The sequence below is a fragment of the Protopterus annectens genome, chromosome 1.part1 (genome assembly GCF_019279795.1).
Source record: "Protopterus annectens isolate FY-2018-M chromosome 1.part1, PAN1.0, whole genome shotgun sequence".
NCBI classification, from domain to species: Eukaryota; Metazoa; Chordata; order Ceratodontiformes; family Protopteridae; genus Protopterus; species Protopterus annectens.
Window position 1 is genome coordinate 800874424 of NC_056726.1, and position 26288 is coordinate 800900711.

A 26288-nucleotide genomic window follows, 5' to 3' on the forward strand; every position below is an offset into this window, starting at 1 on the left:
TACCTAACCAAGAGGATTACTGGCTTCAAACAGTTGCCTTATACAGCACGATTGAAAAAGCTAAAACTGCTCTCTGTTGCATACCGCCTTCTCAGAGACGATCTCTGTTTAACGTACAGAGCCATGTCCAACTCAGAATTGTTGAACATGCTCCATCTTAGCAAAACCAAATCTACTCAAGCTACACGCTCTAGGGATATAAACGTCAACACAACAATGAATAGAACATGCTGGAGGGATAGATTCCCTTCGCAGAGACTTCCCTTACTATGGAACAGGGTCCCGATCTACATAAGACAGAGCCCCTCACTGTCACTCTTCAAGAGGAACCTTGATGAGTGGATAAGTAACAGAAAGTTCACAGCAGGGATCACACCAACAGCACTACTAGATAGGGGCCAAGGGTACTAGCTGCTAGTATAGTACAAGGGTCTAGGGAACTACTAAAGGGGAGGTGAATACCGCACAACGTGGCTGGGCTAATATATGCCTTTGGGCAGATAGCCCAGTCCCAACCTATGAACCTATGAACCTATACACATGACATATCGTTCTGATACATTTGTAACATAAGCATCTTATATGAATCATGTTGATATTCACACATGACATAATTATTTACAAAATTCCAGACAGCTGGGCTGACAATATTTCGCTTTGTCACACCCTGCTTACAGGAGCATTTGTAGGATGCGTTGCTTAGAACCCAGATAAATCATATTCCACAGTACTCAGGCATACTTGGTGGAGAAGGGAATGGCTGCAGCACTGAACTGGTAAGCTCTTATTTTGACATTGTCAGATGCTGAACTGCAAGATTCTGCTGTAAGAGCAGAACATACAGAACATAAATACTGTGACTCCTAGTTGCAGTAAAACCTTTTAATATATACTTTTGTGGACTTTACTGGCTATTGCAAGGAATGTTTTCACAACTAATCGGGGAAAGAATCTCCACCAAGTATAAACATGCTTATTAATTCAGCCACTGTTTTGTCATAAGGAAATGTGTTCTATCACCAGTGGAAACAAATGGTAAAACCCCAATTTTATGTACTAAGTGAAAGTGAAACAGTTATTAAAGTATACATTAATATATTAGCTGAATTTTTTTGAATTTATCTAATATATTACATTAATAGCATAATACAATGTTTGATAATTTTTGATTTTGCATATAGTGCACACATTTTGTTAATGATTTAAAATAATAAAAAAAATTGTGGGAAAAACACAAACAGAATGGGAATTATTTTCCAAAATTTTTAAAAATCTTGTTATTCCTTGCGCAGAAGTTTCAGTGAATTACAAAATTTAGTAGTCAATGTAGGAAATAGCACATCAGTGCCACTTTGCATTGTTTCTACCATAGCCAGAGCATGTAAATTCTTACTACAGTTTAACACATCATAGTCTTGCATAAGTTGCCCTTTTCTAGCACTGCATCACAGGTAGAGCAGCTCTGATACTGTCAATCACATTCACACCTGACTTTCTTCACACAGTGGTGAACCAGGTATGGATAGAGATGAGAAGAATATGTAGTGTATTGCATTTGTCTAGCAGAAGGTTTTACGTAGAAATATTTGTTTTATAAGACTGGAGTCCTTTGCAACTGTCTTTTTTCCTTTTATTTCCTTCCTTGGTTTTTGCAATTATAACACATTCAGTCTTTTTTCTATTTGGTTAAAGTGGTGTTGGCTGGATCTGTCGTATTTCTAATGCTGAAGGAAATGGAGTGTGTCGTAATAAAGACATTTGTTTTACATTTGATCTTCTCTAGTGACCATAATTATTTATTTTTGTTAATTCCATTTCTATAGGTGTGTTCATTGTTTCTGCCAAACGTACCCCTTTTGGTACTTACGGAGGACTGTTGAAAGATCAGTCTGCTACTGACCTGGCTGAACATGCATCCAGAGCTGCCCTGGCTGCTAGCAAGGTGGCCCCTGAGCTAGTAAACAGTGTTATCATGGGCAATCAACTGCAGGTTAGTTAAACAGAGTAACAGCTGTTGAAATGCATGCTGTAAAGAGGGTAATAGTTCAACTTAACCTTTGCATCTTTTGAATAAATCCTCTATGTGACCTTTCCTTCCGCATTTTATTTGAATTTCCATGACCTGTTGTGTTGCTTTTTTAAGTAAAGACTTTGGTGTGCAGCTATTTTATCAGTATGACTTTTTTTAGTTGTTTGACCAGCAAATTTTGGCAACATGTGAACATTACATCAATTTTCTCAATATTTTTAGAACATTGTGTAATGCAGCAGCAATTCAGCAGCATTTGTTTGGAGACATTATCACCCTTGGGAATAACAGCTTAGAACATAAGGTCACTAGAGAGAACTTTAAATGAACAGTAACAGTTTTCCCCAACTCCTGCTAAGCTATAAAATACCCGTGTCAGTTTACACTTATCAAGGATATCAGAATTTGTCAGAGATTAGGGATGGATGGCTAGGATTAAAAAGGCCCTTGTGGTTATTAGCCTAGTAAACTCCTATGAACCTATGAACCTATGTCAGCAACAGTTTAAACTCTATACAGCTAGTCTGAATCAATGGTCATGTGAAATCAGCTCCTTCACCATAATATTCCTTTCACTTTCCAGCTGACCCAGCAACAATATAGATAGCATCAAAGTAGAACTGGTAAAATCTTGAGAAAACTTGGGCTGACTTTGTCAGTGGTGGTGAAAACTCAAGGCTCATGTAAGTCGGTGCAGACCCTGGTCCATTTTACCATGATATTCTGCAGTATAGAGTTGTATGTATGAAACTGAGGAAAATCTTGAAGTGAAGAAATGACAGTCATGTACTTGTTTTAACAGGATGTTGACCAGTGCATTTGTAAATTAATTTGTTTTGCCATTTTTCTGCGTGTACTGACATGGAATTATATATAGATCTATACATGCATATACATATTTCAGGCATGGGCAATAATGTGCTACTATCTTGCCAATGTACCAAAATAATCATTCCCTTAAGTGTCCAAGTTGCTAAAAATATCTAAATTAGTGCTTGTTTTATTATAATTGGGTAGTCTGTTCCATGCATCAGCTGCTGCCGGAGAACTGTTCAGTACACCTCTCATTCCTATGTAGCCATCACCACAGGTCGTCTGATTATACTGTGCCATTCTTTGATAACCCCAAACATTCCCAGAGGTAGTTGTTTCTAAATGTCCTATATACCTGAATACCGTCTCCTCTTAAATATCTGTATGAAACAATGTCAAGTTCAGATAATTTAGTCTCTTGTGATAAATTAAAATTTCACATCACTAGTACATTTCTGGTGTACTCATTCCAGTTTACTCATGCTAGTTTTCTTGTAAGGTTTCCATATTATTATTCCATACTCTGGTCTGAGTCTGATGTAACTTATAATGATTTCAGCACTTTTGATTTCCTAAACTGTATAAATCTTTTTTTATACAGCCTATAGCATTATAACTGTCATTGACCACTTGGTTGATTTGGTCAGAAAACTCCCAAGCTGGATCTACCCGTATACTCTGATCCTTAAATGAATCTACAGTTTCAGACACTGTTTGCTTTATTGAATATTCATCTTCAAGTCTCTCTCCCAAATGTCATGCTTAGTTTTTGATGTATTTATCAGTATGTTATCCTTATTTACCCATTTAGTCAATTTAGTCAAGTTCTTTTGCAGAGATATCCTGTCTGTAACAGATACAATCAGTTTATTTCCCGTTTTTCAATTAATCTGCATTTAGACTATAGAACACCTTAGATGAAAAAGATAGATCTGAAAGATACATCCTAAACAAGTATGGGCCTAGGACAGAACCCTGAGGATCCTCGGCTCCGACTCGGCCTATTTACAAGCTGGAAGTCTTCTAGGTGGCTTGTGGCTAGGTAGGCATCCCATGGTGCACCAGTACAATCCCCAGATCTCGTTTGCTGCATTGACGAGTTTGGTTGTGCTTCTCCTTGGCTCTGGCTAAGTTTTTCAAATTTATTCAAAATTTTTGGATTATTCTCCTGTCTTACCTTTAATAGTGTTATATAACATTGTATAGTCATAGTTAATGTAGTTTGCAAGTTAGAATAGGTAGCGTTTATTAGTGCGCCATTTGTGTGCAATTTCTTTTAGTACAGTTGGCCTTTTGGCCTTATAGTACTTGATATCCTGTGTGCCAGTTTTCTCTTTTTAATAATTAGATATTAGTAATTGTAAGCACCTTTTGTGCGCAGTTAGGCTGTGTGTGTTGTTAAGTAGTTATAAGTTTTGATTTTTTTGCGGATTTCCGCTTGCTATTTTTATTAGTGTTGCAAACAGAATGAGGTTCTGTTCACCTTGTGTAGTAAAAGTTTACACTTTAGTCCTGTTTTGAGTGTGGTTGAGTCTTTCTAGTTGTTTTGTCCCCCCATGTCTGTTTTAGTTAGAGGACCTAGTTTCCCGTTCTTTATTCCTGCCCGGGCTAGGCCTGTTTAAGATAGAGGACCCAGTCCTTGTGGTGTCTCTTTACCGTTCCTGTAGGGCTAGGCCCGTTTAAGTTAAAGGACCTAGTCCTCCCTTTCTTTTTCTGTGTGTGTGTGTGTGTGTGTGTGTGTGTGTGTGTGTGTGTGTGTGTGTGTGTGTGAGCTCATCTTCTGTGAGAATGTCTAAGGAAAACAAGGACCATAAGCCATCTGGCTTTACAAAATGCATAAAATGCTCATAGAAGATGTATATAATGGATGGCCACAGTAACTGCGCTTACTGTCTTGGGGCCATCCACTTACAGGAAACATGCTTATTTTGCCACTCTTTCAGTGCTAGGGTGTTGCAAGAAAGAAAAAATAAGCTCATCCTAAAAGGTCTCCTAAAACCTTCCTTTGATGAAGTCTGGCTAGCTCTCCCTCCTCTGCTAGATCTTGGGGATCTAAAAATGAAAAGTCCAAGTCCTCTAAGAGGCCCTCCCCAGCACCGGCTGTTGTCTCGGAGCCACCTGTTAAAATGACTAAGTCTGACAAATCCACTGTCTCATCGGCTCCACAGAGTTAGGTGCCGATTGAGAGTTGTACTACTGTGATTACAGGGTCGGCGCCAAGTAGCTCAGAACCGACCTGTGAGAGTATTCTACGGGGCTGGTCTATGGAACCTCTACTGGTCTCCCCTACATTGAAGTCACCAATATTGCAGAGATCCCATTCACCTACTCTGTCCTCCAGGTCTTCCAGGAGTTTATCGGAAGAAGATGTGGAGAGGGTAGTGCTGAGACTTTTGAAGTCGTCTGCCTTACCGAAATTGTTGTTGGCTCCGACCCAGTCAGTTCCGGGGCCACTTGAGCCCGTTAAGCCCCCTTCGGTCATTCCTCCTCCAAGCCATGCTGGCCTTTTAGAGCCAGAGTGTTTGGTACTGCTGGTGGAACCCTCGGCTCCAGCTCCCTCTGTGGCTGTTTCGGAGCAGAGTTCCACTCTGACACTTTCTGTGTCATCTGTGGTGTCTAGAAGCCAAAGCTGCCGGGTTGGCTTCGACAGGGATGCCTGGAACCGATCCTCTTCGGTTCCGAGCTTCCCTCTCAGCTCATCGGCGAGGGTGAGTTCGGATCTTGCATCTAGCTCAGAGCTGATGGCTCTGGAACCAATGGCATCCTCAGTCTCCTTAGAGCCGAGGAAGTCTTTGGAGCTGAAGAGGTCAGCATTCGAGATGATGAGGAGTGTGCTGTCCTGATCTTCAGCTCCTACCAGGGGTACCGACTCTCTTCCCCTGGGGCACCTACTTCTGTCTCGGCTCCTATTCTCTCCCTGGACAGCAGAGACCTGCAGCCTCAGGAGCCTCTGGCCAGTGGCCCCCACTCTTCTGAGACCTCCCCGGAATATCCTTTCGAAGAGCCGCCACGGATGAGAACATGTACGAGGAAGCCTGTAGACTCCCAGGATGAATCTCTGACCTCTGACACTGACCGCGAGGAGTCAGAAGGGTCCCCCAAGTCATCCTCTGATGATGTCTCATTCACTGACATCCTGGAAATCCTTAAGCAGAGGTGCAGCTGGCCCACTGTCACCCCTTCTGATGAGGAGTCAATGTACCTGAAGTCTTTTGGGTCTCAACCTTCAGCCTCTTGGGTGTCTCCACCCTTTGATGAACTGCTGGAGCTAGTTAGTTGAAAGGTGTGGAATACTCATGATGCTGTGGAGCTAGTCCCCAGGAGACCAAATAAGCTTCTTTCTGCACCCCCAGAAAAGGAATTTTTGTCTAAAAGTGTTCCCATAGATGCCATGGTGGTGGTGACGGCCACTAAGAAGGAGTTAGCAGAAACTTCTTCTTCTGTTCTTCCACCGAATAAGGAGTCTCGAATGATGGACAGATATGGTAAGTGTATCTTCTCTTCAGTGGCATTTACCTTTAGATCGCTGAACTATCTTACACACTTCACAAGGCTTCAGAGAGATTTCCTTAAGGAGTTAGGAGATTCTCTACAAGCACAATTACTGAGGGAGTCCCTGACAAGGTGTCTGCCCAGTTGTTCACCTTGAACTCTATTGTCAACTCGTCCATGAGGCTTATCTCGTATGCAACTGATGGAGCGAGTAGAGCAGCGGGTTCAGGAATTTCCCTAAAGCGTCATTCCTGCATGCGTTTGTGTAATTTAGCGGAACCATTCAAGTCTACTTTTACCAACTCCCCCCTTCAACGGTTCTTCATTGTTTGGACCTAAGGTAAAGGACACTCTCACCTGGCGCGAGCAAGAATGAAAACTCTCTCTGCCGTGGGAGTACATTTTACTGTACCCTCTAGACCATACCCAAAGGATCAGAGGGGTGGTAAAATGTGGCTCAAGAAGTCCCAGAGGTTTTTCCAGGATGCACAGGGTGACTCCTCCTTCAGAGGCAGAGGAGGAGGAGGAAATGGTAGACGTCGCCCTAGAGGCAGGGGCGGACCACAAAACCAGGGAGGTTGCTATTCCTTTCGGGGCCGGCCTTACCAGCGCTTCTGATGTGGGGCCTGACTGTGCTTTTCTGGGGCCGTCAGGTTTGGGTCCCCTTTCTCAGGCCTCTTCTCCTAGACGATCCTTGGATTCTGGACCCAGTACCAGATTTCTTGAGTCACATGTCGGGCTCACTTCATCCCTCCTTACACACCCTCAATTTGACAGTGATGGACTACAAACATGGAATGTTATGGTGAGTACATAACTTTTTTTTAAAACATCCCAAACATTCTGGATTTAAGTTTATCATTCTGGGCTGTGTGGAGATGGATGAGCTTAAAGGGGACATTTTTGGAGAAAAAAGAATTATGCTGGCAGCTGAAATTAAATGCATTCAGAAAATCAGAACTTACCTACTATTGCTCTATTAAGAGCAAATTGAATTTGCGTAAGCTGCCACACAGTCTGTAAAGTTTTTTTAGGAAGTTTGTGAGAAAATATTTTTATGTACTAAAGGTACCAAACATACCAAAATATAATAAAAAATGATGTGCAAAATGTGTGTAAATATATATATGTTTAGTTACTTTAACCAAACCTACCAAAAAGTATTAAAAAATTATGTGCAAAATGTGTGTAAATGTATATCTGTTTAGTTACTTTAACCTCAATTCTGATTTACAGTAGATTCAAAACACACATTTTTTCATGCCACTATTACCATAACAATTTTGGTATAATTCCCAAATTTAGCATACTGGTGCACCCTCATGCACACCCATGCACACACCTGTATGTTTTATACATTACCAGTTTACTTCATCCACTGTTTTCTGTATTTTTTTCTAGTGGTTTTCATTGTATAAACATTTTTTGGGGGCAGTAAACATGAAAACTGTCATGACGGGTGTTTTTTTTTTTTTCTCTCAGCTGCAAAGCATTGACATTTTTTTCTGAACTGTAAATAACTTAGTTTTTATGCACATTAATACATATGGATGGATGCTTATTAAATAGTATTGCACAGAGATAAATATTTATATTTATAGTGTTCTAATTAGATAAAGTTTGTGGTTAGATAGCTTTGTGTGTTTTTTCTTGTATCTGTCTAGTTAGCTCTTTTTACTTATATACCTGCGTATATGATTTTAGTTTTTGTCACAGACCTGATGAAGGCTTTATTGGGTCAGTTAGCCAAAAGATATTTAGTTCAAAGCTTAGCCATGCAACCCATATGTATTCCATGAATTATTGTGCCTTAGAGGGTATTTTAAGGGGAATATATTACAGCATGATTTAACAATTGCCACTGTCCTTTAGAGACTTAGCTGTCAGACCTGGAGTGAATCCCTGATTTCCCATCTAGTGGTCCAAACTGCACTTGAATAGTGTTAGGGAAAGGCTCTGGTTCACATGGATGAGAAGTCAAAACCAGAGAATGGAAATTCTCTATGATGTGTGCCTGTCCCTTCAACATGTCCTGTTTAAGTTGTAAGCAAAGTTTAAATCCTTAGATCTGACAATTCCTGGTGCTGCTTCTTTTGCACATCTGCAAAAGGTCCATCAGAGTGGGATCCAAGAATGCCTTGTATGCCAGGCATAAATTGCCCCTCAGCTGTCTGTAGGAAACAATAAAAGAATATAGAGACAGGGCTTTGAGATGATCTGCATATGGCATAATGTTTACTCCCTGTATTTTTTTTTAAACAAACCTCTGTGGACATTGAGTTGTTGCTTGCGCCTGGTCAGGTACAATACTGTAGGAGGTCTTAAAGTCATTGATGGGTCTGATCATGGCTGAGTACAGTGGCACAATGACTTCTGCTAGAGACCTAGATGCCTTGCCCTTACTTATAAGTTTAGTGACATAGAATGATTTTCTTACAGCTTTACACACATGTTGGTCGAAAGACAGATTAATATCTTCGTAAGTCCCTAATTCCATGATTACTGTGTCAGCTTTTAGGGGTGTTTTATCAATGAGCTAATCTCCCTGTGTAGCCAACTTCCCAAAAGGTACTATTATGAATTTTTTGGCATTGAATTTTAAACTTTGGCACCATTCATTTCTCTGTGTTAGATCTTCCTGTAAGATGTTAGTATCTTAGGGGGGGTTTCTATGATTGCTGTTAGCTTGCAGTCATCTACAGATTTGGTAATCCAGAAGCCCTTGACATTGGCCTTGACTTCCAAAAAATAGATGCTAAAGAGGAGTGGACCCAGCACAGGGCCCTGGGAGGACTCCACTGGTGCTTGGTCTTTTTGTGGAGGCTGTCTTTCCAGTCCTAACTCCCTGGATCCTGTCTGTGAGCCAGCTGGCTATTCAGCAAATTACATAGTGGTTTATGCCCAATTCTGTGCCCAAGTTAGGTATTGTATCATATGCATTAACTAGGATAAGGTAGGCAGTATGAACCTTTGTGCCCCATCCAATGCCTTGATGACCTTCTCAGGGAAATCCACAAGGTTCAGTAGGCATGACCTTCCTTTGGTGAAACCAAACTGAGTTGGAACAAGTGTCTGAAGATTTCCTATGTCATTGTTTTTAAACAACTTTATTGAATTATTTATTTATTATTTATTGAATTTAATTATTTATTTATGTATTGAATTATGTTTTAATGTATCTTTCACTTTCTCCCCTCCCACTTCGCTAACCATTATTTCATCCCTCACACAACACTCTGTCCTCTACCATATCACTGCATCAGTACACTTCTCTCTCTAGTAAACTTTCACACACCAACCCACCCATATTTTTCTCCTAACATTTTCTCTACCATTCATCGTGTCAGTTATCACCACTCTTCGAGCAACCCTCTCCTACTCATTACCCTCTACCTAGCCTCCCACTCCACTGCCTTCATCACATCAAACATAACACACTACCCATCTCCTATACACCCCACTATTACATACCATATAAAACCAAGTAGCCATCTTCACATCTATTCTAACCTCTATATTAACTCTAACATATTACTCTTCCAGTATAAATATGTCCATACCCCCATCCCTCTTTCTTATCTGGATTTCTTACATCGACTAATATCCAAGCTCAAACTGTCTGTTCTTCTACACTCACTAATAGAAATCAAACTCCAAGCTGACATACATCCTAACCCAGGGTCTACACAGCTATTGCCACCCCACCCAATAACACCCACAACACCTGCTTATAGTATCCTCCACCTTCCTACCCTAAAAAGTTCCAAATCAAACATGCTCATAACTCATTTTAACCTCAACAGTATCACAAAAAAACTAATGAATTTCATGCAGCCCTAGCTACCTACACTCCTGATATAGTAATTTTTACCGAGACATGGCTAAAACCCCACATTAAAGATGAGGAAATACTAGTGATTATAATATTATTAGACAAGATAGGGTCAGCAAGAATGATGGAGGCATTGCAAGCATGTTTAAAAATGTCATCATTATCAAAAAAATAATCTGTACTACCCCAAATCTATCAGAAGCAGAACACTCAATTTGAAGTAAATCCACATAAAACCATTGTAATTATTACCTCCTACCAATCACCGGGAAATTATCTAACTACCATTGAAAGTCTCCTATTCTGGGCATCCTCTGCTTTCAACCAAGAAACGATAGTGCTAGACGATTACAACTTGGACTGGCTATCCTGCTCATCTGACAGCCCCTCCAATTTTATCAATTCCACCCAAAGTATAAACTCCCCCACTAGAATCGATAAACACACTAAGAAAGAATCTCTTTTAGACTAGATACTAACTAATAAGGCCTACCTTTCCCACCATGCTGGGTACCTCCCCGATTATTTCTATGGTCACTCCCCTACCTTTCTACTAAGGAAACACATCCACTCCCCCTGTAATGTCATTTTCAGACACATATACAACAACAGAAACATTTCACCTATCATCTTAAATTCCCTACTTCAAAACTACAACTGATCACTTCTAAAATCGCTCCACCTAGACCAAGCTGTACAATATTTTAATGATACCTTCCTCAACATCCTTAATAACCTTGCTCCAACAAGAAAAATACGCTCCAAAGCAAAAAACCTACCTTGGATAACCAAAGATACTAAATCTCTCATTAAGCAAAGGGATAGAGCCTGGACTGCTTATCAAACCTCCAAAACCTCAGAAAACCTCACCTTTTACAAACAACTAAGAAACCTAACTAAGAAGCAGATATTAGCTGACAAAAAGTCTTATTTTCTAGCCTGTCAGCAAAAGCACATAAATAACCCACAAAAATTTTGGCAAAACATTAATTCTTCCTCAACCCTGCAAAACCTCTAGCCCTGCATGTTGTACAACAAATAGCATTGAATGCTTAGCATCCCAATTTAACTCTCATTTCATCACAACTACCACCTCACTTATAAACAACAACAAATCTAACCAACCACTTACAGTGCCTACCTCCACTAACTCTAAACCCAGCTACTTCTCTTTTAAACCCATAGAAACCTATACTATCAAAAAACTCCTATCAAAACTATAACCTACCTATCTAGCAGCTGACAAACTCCCTAGTGACGTCTTAAGAACAGCTGTCCAGCTCCCTTGCTTATCCTGTATCTATCCTAATAAATTGATGCATCGCAGAACAATATGTCCCCATACTCTGGAAAATATCCCATATCATTCCCCTCAACAAGGGAGGCCCATCTAAAGACCTCTCTAATTATCGTCCCATTGCCATTCTCTCACATGTAGCCAAAATCTTAGAAGAATGTATCCATAAGCAGCTCACTTGACCACCTCACTACAAATAACCTCTTATCTATTTCACCTCATGGCTTCCGTGCAAAACATGGTGTGACAAAGGGGATACTGCCAGCACAGATATCTGGAAATTTGTAAATAATTATATGTCATTTGTGAATATCAACATGATTCATATAAGATGCTTGTGTTGCAGCTTTATTAGAACTGTATGTCATGTGTACATCAAAGTAGGTTTGTACAGACGTGTGTTGAAAACATATTTTATAAAGTGTTTGTGCTTAAAATGTAACTACAGTATGCCTTACTGGAATAGAAGAGAAATATACATGCACTGTTGTAACTGTGTAAATGTATATATTTTAATAGTGGAAACTGGAACACTGGAGGCCATCTTCAGTCCAGCAAAACTTCAGAAAAATAGCTGAAATTAAATTACTTTATGGCTATGCAATAAAAGATGATATTTTTCAGTTTTAATGCAGCAAGGAGACACAGTGTGCTGAGAAGTTTTCTGTGTTGTCTTAGAAGTGTTTTATTGTTTTATGACTTCCAACCTCTGCCAAAGATCTGAGGGCTATATATTTTCACAAGTAGATGCTAAATGCTGCCAGATTCCAGCAGTGGGGGTTTCATTTGGGCTAGAGTTAGATGACAAGAAATTATGTCATTCTGCAAGCTATCCCAGCAGTAATATTTGAGGTATTGATTTGAGAACTCTCTTAGAGAGACTGAGCATTCTGTATTCTGTCTTTGACCTGACAACAACTGGAACCATTCACCACACATCTGCCTTGCTCTAATGAAGTAAGTTTCTCAGGTATAGTAATTCTCTTAGATTCAGTCAGGTATATAGTGAAGCATAGTTTAGATGTTTTTTTCTTGATATATTTGACACTGTCCTGCAATGTTGTTTTAAATATTTCCTTTGATTTTGATATCTGCTGTCACTGTGAATATATATATTTAGTATTGTCGTGGTCTTTTATTATTTATTATTGAGTATATTTAAGCATTTCATTGTGGCTTTTCAATGTAGAGATTTGTAAGTTCTGAGAGTATTTGCATACTTATTTGAATGACACTGTGGGCCACTCCCAACAGTCTTATTCTTGGTCAAACTACCATTTGTATTAAACAGTAACATTACACACTAAGATTGGACACCCTTTGTTAAGGGCCTTAAAGTAGCTGATAAGGAGGTGGCTGGTGGCAGTGATAACTACCTTATAGTCTGGGCAAATGGGGGGAATAGCTAGTAAACTCATGCCAGCCTTTCACAGATGTGTGTGTGTATAAATCAAACCTCAAAGTGTGTGTGTATGTATATATATATATATATATATATATATATATATATATGTGTGTGTGTGTGTGTGTGTATGTGTGTGTGTCAGCTACTTGGGCAGGGATATGAAGCACTGGTTGGACAGAGAGGGTGCTGGAGGTCTTGGCTTGGCCACTCAGCTGAGAAGTCAACTCTGTAGCTGTGCCAGTGGGGAATCTTATTGAAGATCTGAAGAAAGAGGGAGAAACCAGCCTCGGAATGATTGTGGCCTCAGTGTGCTCTTAAGGAAAATTGCACTTGATGCAGAGAGCTGCATCTGGAAATAGTGTGTGTGTACTTGTCATCCTCCCAGTGTACGTCCCCCACTGCTGCCAGTGGTGAGGATTGAGACTCCTTGATTATTGGTCCAGTGGTGGGTCATCACACACAGTACCTTCTCAGCCCATATAAGGTTCACTAACTACATTAACCTCCTCAAAGACAATGGACAACTAGTCTCTACTATATTCCTTGATATGTCCAAAGCTTTTGATATGGTATCCCACCAACTACTACTCAACACTCTAGCCTCCTTCAACCTCAACACTACAGCTCTCAACTGGTTCTTAAGCTACCTAGCTTCCTTGCTAATCGACAACAGGCAACTAAATGGGATAATAAACTCTCCACACTTCTCCCAGTCTCTTTTGGGATTCCTCAGTGTTCCATTCTTGGCCCTCTCCGTTTTATTATATTCACAAATAGTCTAAACTGCCACTAAATCTGCTTCTATCATTCAATATGCCGGCGACGCTACTCTTATTTGCTCTGCTCCCACACTATATGAACTCCAGAATAAACTGCAAAAAATGTTTGTAGATATTGAAAATTACTTAATGAGCTTCAGCTCATCCTAAAACCAAACAAAACAAAGTTAGTGGTCTTCTCCAACAGGAAATCCAAAGCAAACCCACCTGTTCTCTCCATCTACTCCACTAATAGCACTGTAATAGAACTAGTTAAGTAAACAAAACTAGTTGGCGTCACAATAGACAACAACCTAACATTCAGTAAACATATCACTCACAATTAAAGAAGTTCACAACAAACTTGGTACACTATATAGAGCCAAACCTAACCTCACTCAAATCACCAGACTAGCCACAGGCAGATCCCACCTCTTATCTACTATTCTCTACTTTCTCAAATTTTCAGTAACTAGCATGTCTGATCCACATTTATTTGATTCCTGCTGTAATAAAATAGCAAAATTTGCTGCTAATATACCCAATAGGACCTATAATTGTCTTGCTCTTCAAAAACTACACTGGCTTGAATTTCCCAAGCTGTTATCGCTCATTCAGCTCACCACTGCCCACTCCATTATCCGCAAACCTGAAAACTGCCCTGCACTCTCCAACCTAGTGCAACTAAATACCAACCCCTGGACCCTTAGATCATCTGATAAACTTATACTCAAGGTAACAAAGTTCCATAGTCACTTTGGTGACACTCTCTTCTCCAATAAAGTAGCCAAACAGTGGAACCTAATACCTCAGAATATCCTAAAAAAACACAGATAGTCGTAGCTTCAAACAACTCCTAAAGGAATACCTTACTCAACAATGGTTATGCTACTGTACTGCTCCTGGCTAGTTTCTCATGTCATCAATCAAATGTTTCTTTTCTGCTATCTTCTCCTTGTCTTACTTCCAACAAAAGAAAATACCACAATAGTTTATTTTAGTTATGTACCTAATGAGTTTCCTATTACTGTCTGTAGTAAGGCCTAGGAAATGTAATGTTTTCTGTTTACATTCTCTCTTTGTAAATTGTGATTTTTAGGCAACTGTTAAATTTTTTGTATATTCTTTGTAAATCTTTGTAAAATTTTTGCAGTCTTTTTTGTACTATTGTTATGGAGTTTTTCTCCTCGGGTCTCCACTGAAAACAGGCTACTTGCCCAGCCGGACACTACCGGTTAACAAATGTAAAATAAAATACATTAAATAAACAAATAAATAAATAAAAGTATTGTTTGTGTCTTAAGTATACTCACATTTGTATAATAGTAATCAAACAATATTAACTAATTCAGATTTACAAACATTATATGTCACATATATTCTTGTAGACATTATAATCAGTCCAACCTTACATAAAATGTTGTTTCTGCCTTCTGCTAAACCTTACTTCTACTCCAAAACATGTTTCTGTATGTATTTGTTATGCATTATTAACCTTTACATTGTATTTATCTCCAGTATACTATTAAGCTGATTTATCTCCAGTATACTATTAAGTTTATTTTTACTGTACTATTACCTCATTCTGTCTTTTCACTGTAACTTATTGTTATTTTCTCATTCACGTGTATGTTTATGGACCTTTGCAACTGTTAAATCTTGTCACATATCTACATTGTATATTGATTATGGAGCTTTTCTCCCCGGGCATCCACTGAAAATGGGCCCTTACTGGCCCTGTGGACTATCTCGTTTAACAAATGTCAGTAAATAAAAAAATGTATTGTTCCCACAACTGCAATTTTTTTCTACATAATTTACTCCTTGTTGTTGTGTCTTTCGGCTTTACCCAGTTAGGGGTTGCCACAGCGGAACTCCGGTCCACTAATGATTGGCAGTAGATTTTTACCGAGTTGCCAAGTTGCCAGCTCTGATGTACAAACTTCAGTGAAGGTACGCCCATTCACGCATGTCTCCACACAGAAGACGCTTTAGCTGAGAATCGAACAGATTAACATCTTACTGTGAGGCGACAACGCTACCGCAGCACCACCACTGCAGTATTACATAATTTACTCCTACCCTTTTCTAAAGACTCCACTTCCTGTTCTTTTATCTCTGTTACAATATTCAGTACTTCAGGTATGATTGGTTTAAACTTTGATTTCTATTTTCTAGTAACTGCTTTTTTTGGCAGCCACCAGAGTTAAACTTGAAAAGGACATGTTATATCTTGGCAGTTCAGATCCTGTATCCCAAAGAAAAAATCCTTGATTATATTCACGTGCTTGCCCAGTATTCTTGACAGAGTACTCTGTAGGGAATTTTTAAAGCCTTTGAACTCATTGCATTCAGAAGACATAGGCTCCAGATATCTCTTTCCTGTCCATTACACCTCAAGCATTTGTCATCTTCCTGAGGAATAATTCTTTGGTGCCTCCCTGGTGTGTAAAGGTACCTATGCAAACACATCCCAAGTATAAATCCTAAATCTTCTAAAGGTTTTGCATATTTGGGAGCCATGTATATGTCTTCTCATTGTTTCTCTGTGAATTGCTTATCTAAGCTCTCTTCCAAGTCTTTTCTGACCTCCTCTGATTGATTACTATAGCTGTCATGCAATATTTTATATGTCCTACTAACTAACTATTTTTTAACAGCAATGTTTGTTCTAGATTCAGCTAAAAACTTAACCAGTGCAGGTCTTTCACTTAGGAGTCCCCTCTCTCTTTCTCTTTGCCTATACTCTGATATCAGTCCCTGATAGAGAACGTAGTATCTAGCCTGCAGTCCAAATGGCTTCTTGTCCTCTTCCCAGTATATTACCTTCCCCTTTCTATTTGCTCCTGATGCATTGGTTCTGTTGCTAGTTTCCTCCAGTAAATTCCAGCCCCCTCTTGCCTATTCTCTGCACCCCTAATTGCAGTCATCCTTTCTCCATTCTTGCATTCTTGTGTTCATAGGTTCATAGGTAGGTACTAGGCTATTGGCCTGAGGGCATAAGTAAGCCTAGCCAAAAGTGTCTTGGCTTTCGCCACCCATGTAGATTAAATTCCTGCCCCTCTATCGAGCAGAGCCATAGATGTGATTCCAGGGGTGAATTTCCTATTACCCATCCACTCATCAAGGTTTTTCTTGAACAGTGCTAGTGATGAGCTCTGCTTGATATAGATGGTTATTTTGTTCCAGAGCATTGGAAGTCTCTGGGTCAAGAATCTATCCCTCCAGCATGTCCTATTTATTGATGTGGTGAGGTTTAGGTCCCTAGAGTGTGTAGTTTGGGGAGATTAGGATTTTTTTAAGTGGAGCATGTCCATTAATTCTGGGTTTGACATAGCTTTGTATATCAGACAGAGATCTCCTTGGAGTAAGCGGTATGCGACCGAGTAGAGTTGGAGCTTCTTGAGCTGGTCGGCATAGAACAACTGTTTGAGGCCAGCAATCCTCTTTGTGAAGTACTTTTGGGGCCTATCCAGTTGTTGCAGGTATCCTGTGGGGTACATCCCAAACGGGGCATTGTACCCGATGAGGGGTCTGATAAGTGAACAGTAGAGGGGGATAATGACTTCCTTTTTTCTAGATGCAAACCCTTTTGTGATTAGCTGGGCCACGTAGAAAGATTTTCTGACCACTGTGGCTATGTGATTGTCAAAGGAGAGATTACTATCCACTTGGGTCCCAAGGTCTCTTATGACACATTCTGTGTTAAATGGACTTCACCCTATTTAGTCCAAAACGTCCCAAACGGGGCATTGTACTCGATGAGGGGTCTGATAAGTGAACAGTAGAGGGGGATAATGACTTCCATTTTTCTAGATGCGAACCCTTTTGTGATTAGCTGGGCCACGTAGAAAGATTTTCTGACCACTGTGGCTATGTGATTGTCAAAGGAGAGGTTACTATCCACTTGGGTCCCAAGGTCTCTTATGACACATTCTGTGTTAAGTGGACTTCCCCCTATTTGGTAATTCATGTATTCCGTGTTTTTACCAAAGGGAATGACAACGTACTTTTTGGCTTTTAGTTTGAGGCCATGGTTTTGGCACCAGGTATCTGTCTCGGTGAGGCCCTTTTGCAGGATGTCTACATCAGTAGGGGAATCGATTATGGCACCCAGTTTGCAGTAACCTGCAAACTTGGTTAGCCATAGACCCTCAGTGGTCGCTTGCACTTTGGAGAAGTATATACCGAACAGGAGAGGACCCAAGACTGAACTTTGGGGCATTCCACCTGTCATTGGTTTGGAGTCAGATCTGGAGTCTGCGACTCTGACCGTGTGGGTTCTGTCCATGAGCCAGTTGGCTACCCATCTCGTGACGTAAGGGTTTATGTTAAGGTTGGTGAGTTTATCTATGATTCCTGAATGGGAGATAGTATCGAAGGCTTTAGCGAGGTCCAGGTAGGCTATGTGAACCACCTTGCCCTCATCTATGGCCTTGGTAACTGTTTCAAAGAAGTCTACCAGGTTTAGGAGACATGATCTACCCTTTACAAAGCCGAATTGGATAGCATCCAAAGTTTGGAGGTTACCAATGTCTTTGTTTATGAGTTTCAAGATAGAGCAAAATCCTTAAAAGGTAAGACACCCTTGATCACTATAAGTAAAAAACTAAGAGCTCTCATAAAATCATCCAAAGCAAATTTCGAGAGAAAAATAGCTAAAGACTCAAAAGACAATCATAAGGCCTTCTTTAGCTATGTTAGAAACCTGGGAGGAAACTCCCAGATATGCTCAGAGCTAGTTCAAAATGATGTGAAGATTACTGATCCTACAGACATTGCCAACATACTGGCTGACAGGTTCAGTGCAAACTTCTCCCCTCCCCCAAAAGGAGAGATATCTATACCAAACGATTGCAGCCCCCAAACATCTCCAGCGCCCAAGTGAGAACTGCTCTCTCCAAAGCAAAAACACAGCATCCATGGGACCTGATGGTGTCCCCGGCTGTGTGCTCCATGAACTCAATGAGGAATTAAACCCACAGCTAGGACAGCTGTTTAATCAAAGTCTTACCTCTGGATACGCACTCCAGGAGTGGCGCACTGCAACTGTGGTACCACTTCACAAAGGCAGTGCCTCCACCGACCCTGGAAATTACCGCCCATTAGCTTGACAAGCCTTATCTGCAAAGCCATGGAGAGGATCATAATGGACCTCATAAATAAAGACATAGGGAATTTGCAGACTTTGGATCCAACCCAGTTTGGCTTTGTCAAAGGCAGATCATGCCTTTTAAACTTGGTTGACTTTTTCGAAACAGTCACCAAAGCTATTGATGAGGGAAAGGCAGTCCATACAGCATACCTCGATCTGGCTAAGGCCTTCGATACAATACCCCACTCGGGTATCATTGAAAAACTCATCATCTTAAATGTCAACCCATACATCACAAGATGGGTTGCAAACTGGCTGAGTGACAGAACCCACAGGGTCAGAGTTGCTGGCGCCATGTCAGACTCAAAGCCTGTCACAAGTGGTGTCCCACAGGGCTCAGTCCCTTGGCCCACTCTTGTTTGGCATCTACTTTTCCGAAGTACAAGCAAACACAGGAGGGTTATGGCTGACAAAGTTTGCAGATGACTGCAAACTGGGCGCCATAGTAGAAAACACATCTGACACAGATATCCTTCAGAAGGGTCTCACAGAAACGGATAACTGGTGCCAGAGCCACGGCCTAAAGTTAAATGCCAAAAAATGCATAGTCATACCCTTCGGGTAAAACAAGGTTACCCCTAGCTACCAAATAGGTGGCAATCCACTGAGCACAGAAGAAGTTATCAGGGACCTGGGGACCCAGGTTGATAGTAGTCTGTCATTCGACACCCATGTAGCTAAAGTAGTTAGGAAGCCCTTCTACATTGCCCACCTTATCATGAAGGGATTCTCATCTAGATCAAGGGAGGTCATAGTCTCCCTTTACTCATCACTCATCAGACCAATGATTGAGTACAATGCCCCATTCGGAATGTATCTGACCCGACACTTGCAGCAGCTGGAGAGGCCACAAAAGTTCCTCACCAAAAGGATAAAGGGTCTCAAAAATCTGTCCTATGCTGCCCGACTGAAAGAACTCCAGCTCTATTCAGTCGCTACCGCTTGCTCAGAGGTGACCTTTGCCTAACATACAAGGCCATGTCAAACCCAGATTTGATGAATATGCTTCACCTCAAAAAATCTAGATCCATCAGAGCCACAAGGGCGGGAGACTTAAACCTTGACACGGCTATTAATAGGATGTGCTGGAGGGATAGATTCATCACCCAAAGACTCCCTATGCTGTGGAACAAAATCCTGGTACATGTGAGGCAGAGCACCTCGCTGGCCTTGTTCAAGAGAAATCTTGACCAATGGATGGGAGCAGCAAAATAATGGGTATAGTTCCCCATACTAAAGGGGTGGCGTAAGCCACAAAACGATCGGCTAGGCTTGTAAATGCCCTCGGGCAGATAGCCTAGTATGAACCTATGAACCTATGATGATACGCTTCATGGCCTTGCAGACCAGGCTTGTCAGACTAATAGGTCGATAGTTCCTGTGGTCTGTGGTGGCTTCCCCTTTGTGGAGTGGGATAACCGTTGTTGTGCGCCATTCAGTGGGCACATAGCTTGTGGTGAGGCTGTGATTGAACATGGAGTTTAGGTGGGGGGGTAGTTCATTTTGGAGCTTGTGTAAGACGCAGCCTGGGATGTTGTCCGGTCCCATGGAAGCTGTGTTTTTGGCTTTAGAGAGTGTCATTTTTACCTGCATGTTTGTGATTAACGGTGCTCTACAATCATTTGGTATAGTTATAAGCCCTTTGGGGGGGGGGGGTGAGAGAGGAGTAAAGTAAGCACTGAACCTATCTGCCAAGATATTGGCAATATCAGTAGGCTCTGTATATTTTGTGCTATTCTGCTGTAGCTCAGCGCAGATCCGGGTGTTGCCATGGAGATTCTTGACATAGCTAAAGAATGCCTTGTGGTTGTCTTTGGAATCTGTGGCAATTTTTTTTTCAAAATTGGCTTTGGAGGATTTTATGAGGGATCTTAGCTTCTTACTGAGGCCCGTCAGGGAGTTCCTCCATTCCTGTGTTTTTACTCTCTTTTGCAACAGTTTCTTCCTTCTGTTGTAGAGTTTGTTAATGGCAGGGGACCACCAGATTGGTTACCTTTTTTTGGAGGATAGTGTCTTGGTTTTGTTACGGATAACACAATCCATGCACTCATGCAGGTGCTTGTAGAGTGCTTTTGTATAGGATTCAGCAGTCATGATTGTATTATCCATCTGCAGGGGCATTGCGAAGTTAACCACATCTGTTATGAGTAATGTGAAGTTCGCTTTGGAGAAAGTTTTTACTGTGGTTTCCTTGTGTGGGGAGTGGGGTCGGGTATGGATATCCAGGGTGATTAGTTTATGGTCTGATCTAACCAGCGAGGAGTTGATCTCGGGCGTTGAGCACCGGTTACCCATGTTGGTAATGACCAGATCCAGAATATTGTTGCCCCCTGGTAGTGGTGTTGACAAATTGATCCATGGCATTAGAGTTTATAAATTCCAGGAATCGTTGAGCAAGGGGATTAGTACAAGAGTAGTTTTGCCAGTTAATGTGGGGGTAATTGAAATCACCCATTATTAGGGTATTTGGTTGGACCCTCATTTTTTTCCAATGTCTCCAGGAATGAGGAGTGTGGGTCCTGGGTCATGGTGGGGGATCTCTAACAATCTATGATTTGGAATGTTGGCTTAGTTCTTAGTATATTTTCTGCTGCTTTATGACTATAATAATCTATTATTCTCCTTAAGGATGCACATCCAACGTCCTCCTCTTTCCTTATTTCTTGAACCCCCCCGCTTTTATTATTATTCCTTGTGTTATGCCTAAGAGCCTTAACTGTTTATCCCTTCAAATCAGGTAATCTTAAAACTTGTTGCTATATTGGAAGGATCAGCCTACTCCACTTGAGTCTTGCCCTCTTCCTCTCTCAGATAAAATACTTCATTTCTTTATTAATTACTATTCACATCTTCTCTTCTGGTTGATAAAATATACCTGACATATGCATAAAACTGAAGGACCCAAAAACATTTTTACTGCTTGCATCTTGCTTTCCATATCTATAGGCAAGATCTTCCATTTTCTGTTTTTGTATTTTCTTTTTAGTCTCTTTTCACATATCCTTAGCTGCCATAAAACTTTTTAACCCATACTCCTAAATACTTCATTTTATCAGGTCCGTATAGATATGGATGTTATGTTGTCCGATCTCGCCTTCATTCTCGCTGGTTGGGTTTGGAGACGAAACTTGGCTCTGACTTGGCCTAATACTAAAGCTCGAGAGCTTCTACTGGCTCGAGGCTGAGTCCTATCCCATGGTGCTTAGTGGCTGTTCCCCAGATCTCATTTGCCGCTTGAAGCTTTGGGATTGCCTTCACTGACTCAGGCTTGTAAAATTTTATATTTTATATCTTTATACCAGTGACCACCTAATTATCATCTACTATTACTTCTGGTTCTGTTGTAATAGCCTTGTGCTATTTTTTTCACTCTCTAATTGTATTTTTTCCTTTGCGGCTGTTTTTTTCTTTGGGCCTTGTTGTCTCCTCAAGAATCCTTTTAAGTTAGAGGATTCTTGTCCTTTTTATTTCTTCTTTCCCCCTTAGGAGTCACCGTTTAAGTGAGGCATCTCCTCCAGGTTGGAAAGGGGAAAAGGAACAAGATTTTTTTTTCCCTTTTCTTTTTAAAAAAAAAATTCTTTTTTCCTTTAAAAAAAGAGGAAGGCCCCAAAAATAAGGTTTTTTGGATTTAGAGGGCTGCCCCGGTTTGGGGTTTGGAAAACAAAGCCCGAGGGCAAAGGGTTTTGGAAAAAATGTCTAGGGAAAAAAAAGAAGAAAAGAAGCTAGGATGGCTGGCCCAAAGGAAACAATGGAAAAAAAGGAAGGGCCCCAAAAAGGGTTTTTGGGAAAAAGTTTTGGGGAGGGGCCCCTCCCCTTGGTTTGTACGGCCCAAATTTTCAAGGGGCCCGGAAGGAAAAGGGAAAAGATATTGAGGGGGAAAATGGGAAACAGCCAAAAAGGGAAGAAAAAGCTGTTTATTTTCTAAAAACTAGCTAAGGAAAACAATTCCGGTTTAAAAATTTTTCCGGGCCCAAAAACCCTTTTCCCCGGCCCACTTTTTGAAATGTTTTTGGGCCCAAAAACCACCTCCGGGGCCTGTTTCCTCTGGATTTTTACACCCGGGTTTTCAAAAGGGGGGGAAAAGCTTATATTTTTAAAGGCTTTTTGGGGAAAATTGGGGGGAAAGGAAAATTCAGGCCCCCAAAAAAAATTTTGACCCAAAAACCCGCTTTATTTGGAGCCAAAAAGGACACCCAAAAATATTCCTTCCCCCTTTAAATTTTTGGGGAAAAAATGGTTCTCCCGGTTCCATTCTTTCTGAACTGGTTTGGGGCCAAAAGGTCCGTTTTCCCGTCCTTCCTAAAGGGCCCGGGGAAACCCCCCTTTCCCCGGGGAGAGGTTAGCCAAAAATTTCCCGAATTTCCCCCCTGGTCCCCCAGGTATTGGTAATTGGGTTAGGAAATTCCCCGGGCCCCAAGGGGAAAACTCCCCCCAGGGCGGATCTTGGGCCCAAGGAACCCCAGTTTTTCCAATTTGGGGGGTGGATTTCTGGAAGGGGTTTTTTTCTCCCCCACCCCCCGAGTTTTTTGGGCCCCCCACCCCCTTTTCAGCCTTTTCCCGCCCCCTTCTTTCCCCTAAGGGACCCCCCCCGGTGGGGGTTTTCCCCCCCCTTTTTTCCCATTTAAATTCAAGTTCCAACCATATATTCTTGTAGACATTATAATCAGTCCAACCTTACATAAAATGTTTTTCTGCCTTCTGCTAAACCTTACTTCTACCCAAAACATGTTTCTGTATGTATTTGTTATGCATTATTAACCTTTACATTGTATTTATCTCCAGTATACTATTAAGCTTGATTTATCTCAGTATACTATTAAGTTTATTTTTACTGTACTATTACCTCATTCTGTCTTTTCACTGTAACTTATTGTTATTTTCTCATTCACGTGTATGTTTATGGACCTTTGCAACTGTTAAATCTTGTCACATATCTACATTGTATATTGATTATGGAGCTTTTCTCCCCGGGCATCCACTGAAAATGGGCCCTTACTGGCCCTGTGGACTATCTCGTTTAACAAATGTCAGTGAATAAAAAAATGTATTGTTCCCACAACTGCAATTTTTTTCTACATAATTTACTCCTTGTTGTTGTGTCTTTCGGCTTTACCCAGTTAGGGGTTGCCACAGCGGAACTCCGGTCCACTAATGATTGGCAGTAGATTTTTACCGAGTTGCCAAGTTGCCAGCTCTGATGTACAAACTTCAGTGAAGGTACGCCCATTCACGCATGTCTCCACACAGAAGACGCTTTAGCTGAGAATCGAACAGATTAACATCTTACTGTGAGGTGACAACGCTACCGCAGCACCACCACTGCAGTATTACATAATTTACTCCTACCCTTTTCTAAAGACTCCACTTCCTGTTCTTTTATCTCTGTTACAATATTCAGTACTTCAGGTATGATTGGTTTAAACTTTGATTTCTATTTTCTAGTAACTGCTTTTTTTGGCAGCCACCAGAGTTAAACTTGAAAAGGACATGTTATATCTTGGCAGTTCAGATCCTGTATCCCAAAGAAAAAATCCTTGATTATATTCACGTGCTTGCCCAGTATTCTTGACAGAGTACTCTGTAGGGAATTTTTAAAGCCTTTGAACTCATTGCATTCAGAAGACATAGGCTCCAGATATCTCTTTCCTGTCCATTACACCTCAAGCATTTGTCATCTTCCTGAGGAATAATTCTTTGGTGCCTCCCTGGTGTGTAAAGGTACCTATGCAAACACATCCCAAGTATAAATCCTAAATCTTCTAAAGGTTTTGCATATTTGGGAGCCATGTATATGTCTTCTCATTGTTTCTCTGTGAATTGCTTATCTAAGCTCTCTTCCAAGTCTTTTCTGACCTCCTCTGATTGATTACTATAGCTGTCATGCAATATTTTATATGTCCTACTAACTAACTATTTTTTAACAGCAATGTTTGTTCTAGATTCAGCTAAAAACTTAACCAGTGCAGGTCTTTCACTTAGGAGTCCCCTCTCTCTTTCTCTTTGCCTATACTCTGATATCAGTCCCTGATAGAGAACGTAGTATCTAGCCTGCAGTCCAAATGGCTTCTTGTCCTCTTCCCAGTATATTACCTTCCCCTTTCTATTTGCTCCTGATGCATTGGTTCTGTTGCTAGTTTCCTCCAGTAAATTCCAGCCCCCTCTTGCCTATTCTCTGCACCCCTAATTGCAGTCATCCTTTCTCCATTCTTGCATTCTTGTGTTCATAGGTTCATAGGTAGGTACTAGGCTATTGGCCTGAGGGCATAAGTAAGCCTAGCCAAAAGTGTCTTGGCTTTCGCCACCCATGTAGATTAAATTCCTGCCCCTCTATCGAGCAGAGCCATAGATGTGATTCCAGGGGTGAATTTCCTATTACCCATCCACTCATCAAGGTTTTTCTTGAACAGTGCTAGTGATGAGCTCTGCTTGATATAGATGGTTATTTTGTTCCAGAGCATTGGAAGTCTCTGGATCAAGAATCTATCCCTCCAACATGTCCTATTTATTGATGTGGTGAGGTTTAGGTCCCTAGAGTGTGTAGTTTGGGGAGATTGAGATTTTTTTTCAGTGGAGCATGTCCATTAATTCTGGGTTTGACATAGCTTTGTATGTTAGACAGAGATCTCCTTGGAGTAAGCGGTATGCGACCGAGTAGAGTTGGAGCTTCTTGAGCTGGTCGGCATAGAACAACTGTATGAGGCCAGCAATCCTCTTGGTGAGGTACTTTTGGGGCCTCTCCAGTTGTTGCAGGTGTCCTGTGGGGTACATCCCAAACGGGGCATTGTACCCGATGAGGGGTCTGATAAGTGAACAGTAGAGGGGGATAATGACTTCCTTTTTTCTAGATGCAAACCCTTTTGTGATTAGCTGGGCCACGTAGAAAGATTTTCTGACCACTGTGGCTATGTGATTGTCAAAGGAGAGATTACTATCCACTTGGGTCCCAAGGTCTCTTATGACACATTCTGTGTTAAATGGACTTCACCCTATTTAGTCCAAAACGTCCCAAACGGGGCATTGTACTCGACGAGGGGTCTGATAAGTGAACAGTAGAGGGGGATAATGACTTCCATTTTTCTAGATGCGAACCCTTTTGTGATTAGCTGGGCCACGTAGAAAGATTTTCTGACCACTGTGGCTATGTGATTGTCAAAGGAGAGGTTACTATCCACTTGGGTCCCAAGGTCTCTTATGACACATTCTGTGTTAAGTGGACTTCCCCCTATTTGGTAATTCATGTATTCCGTGTTTTTACCAAAGGGAATGACAACGTACTTTTTGGCTTTTAGTTTGAGGCCATGGTTTTGGCACCAGGTATCTGTCTCGGTGAGGCCCTTTTGCAGGATGTCTACATCGGTAGGGGAATCGATTATGGCACCCAGTTTGCAGTAACCTGCAAACTTGGTTAGCCATAGACCCTCAGTGGTCGCTTGCACTTTGGAGAAGTATATACCGAACAGGAGAGGACCCAAGACTGAACTTTGGGGCATTCCACCTGTCATTGGTT

At 41.1% G+C, this 26288-nt stretch overlaps 1 protein-coding gene across 1 annotated transcript in view; it reads left to right on the plus strand.

Annotated features, from left to right (window-relative positions):
- Nucleotides 1-26288, plus strand: part of LOC122815057 (3-ketoacyl-CoA thiolase, mitochondrial-like) — a 509895-nt gene that overhangs the window by 236765 nt on the left and 246842 nt on the right. Inside the window, exon 2 of the mRNA XM_044087304.1 lies at nt 1824-1990. Within this exon, the coding sequence (XP_043943239.1) occupies nt 1824-1990 (167 nt within the window). The remainder of the gene's footprint in view (nt 1-1823; nt 1991-26288) is intronic.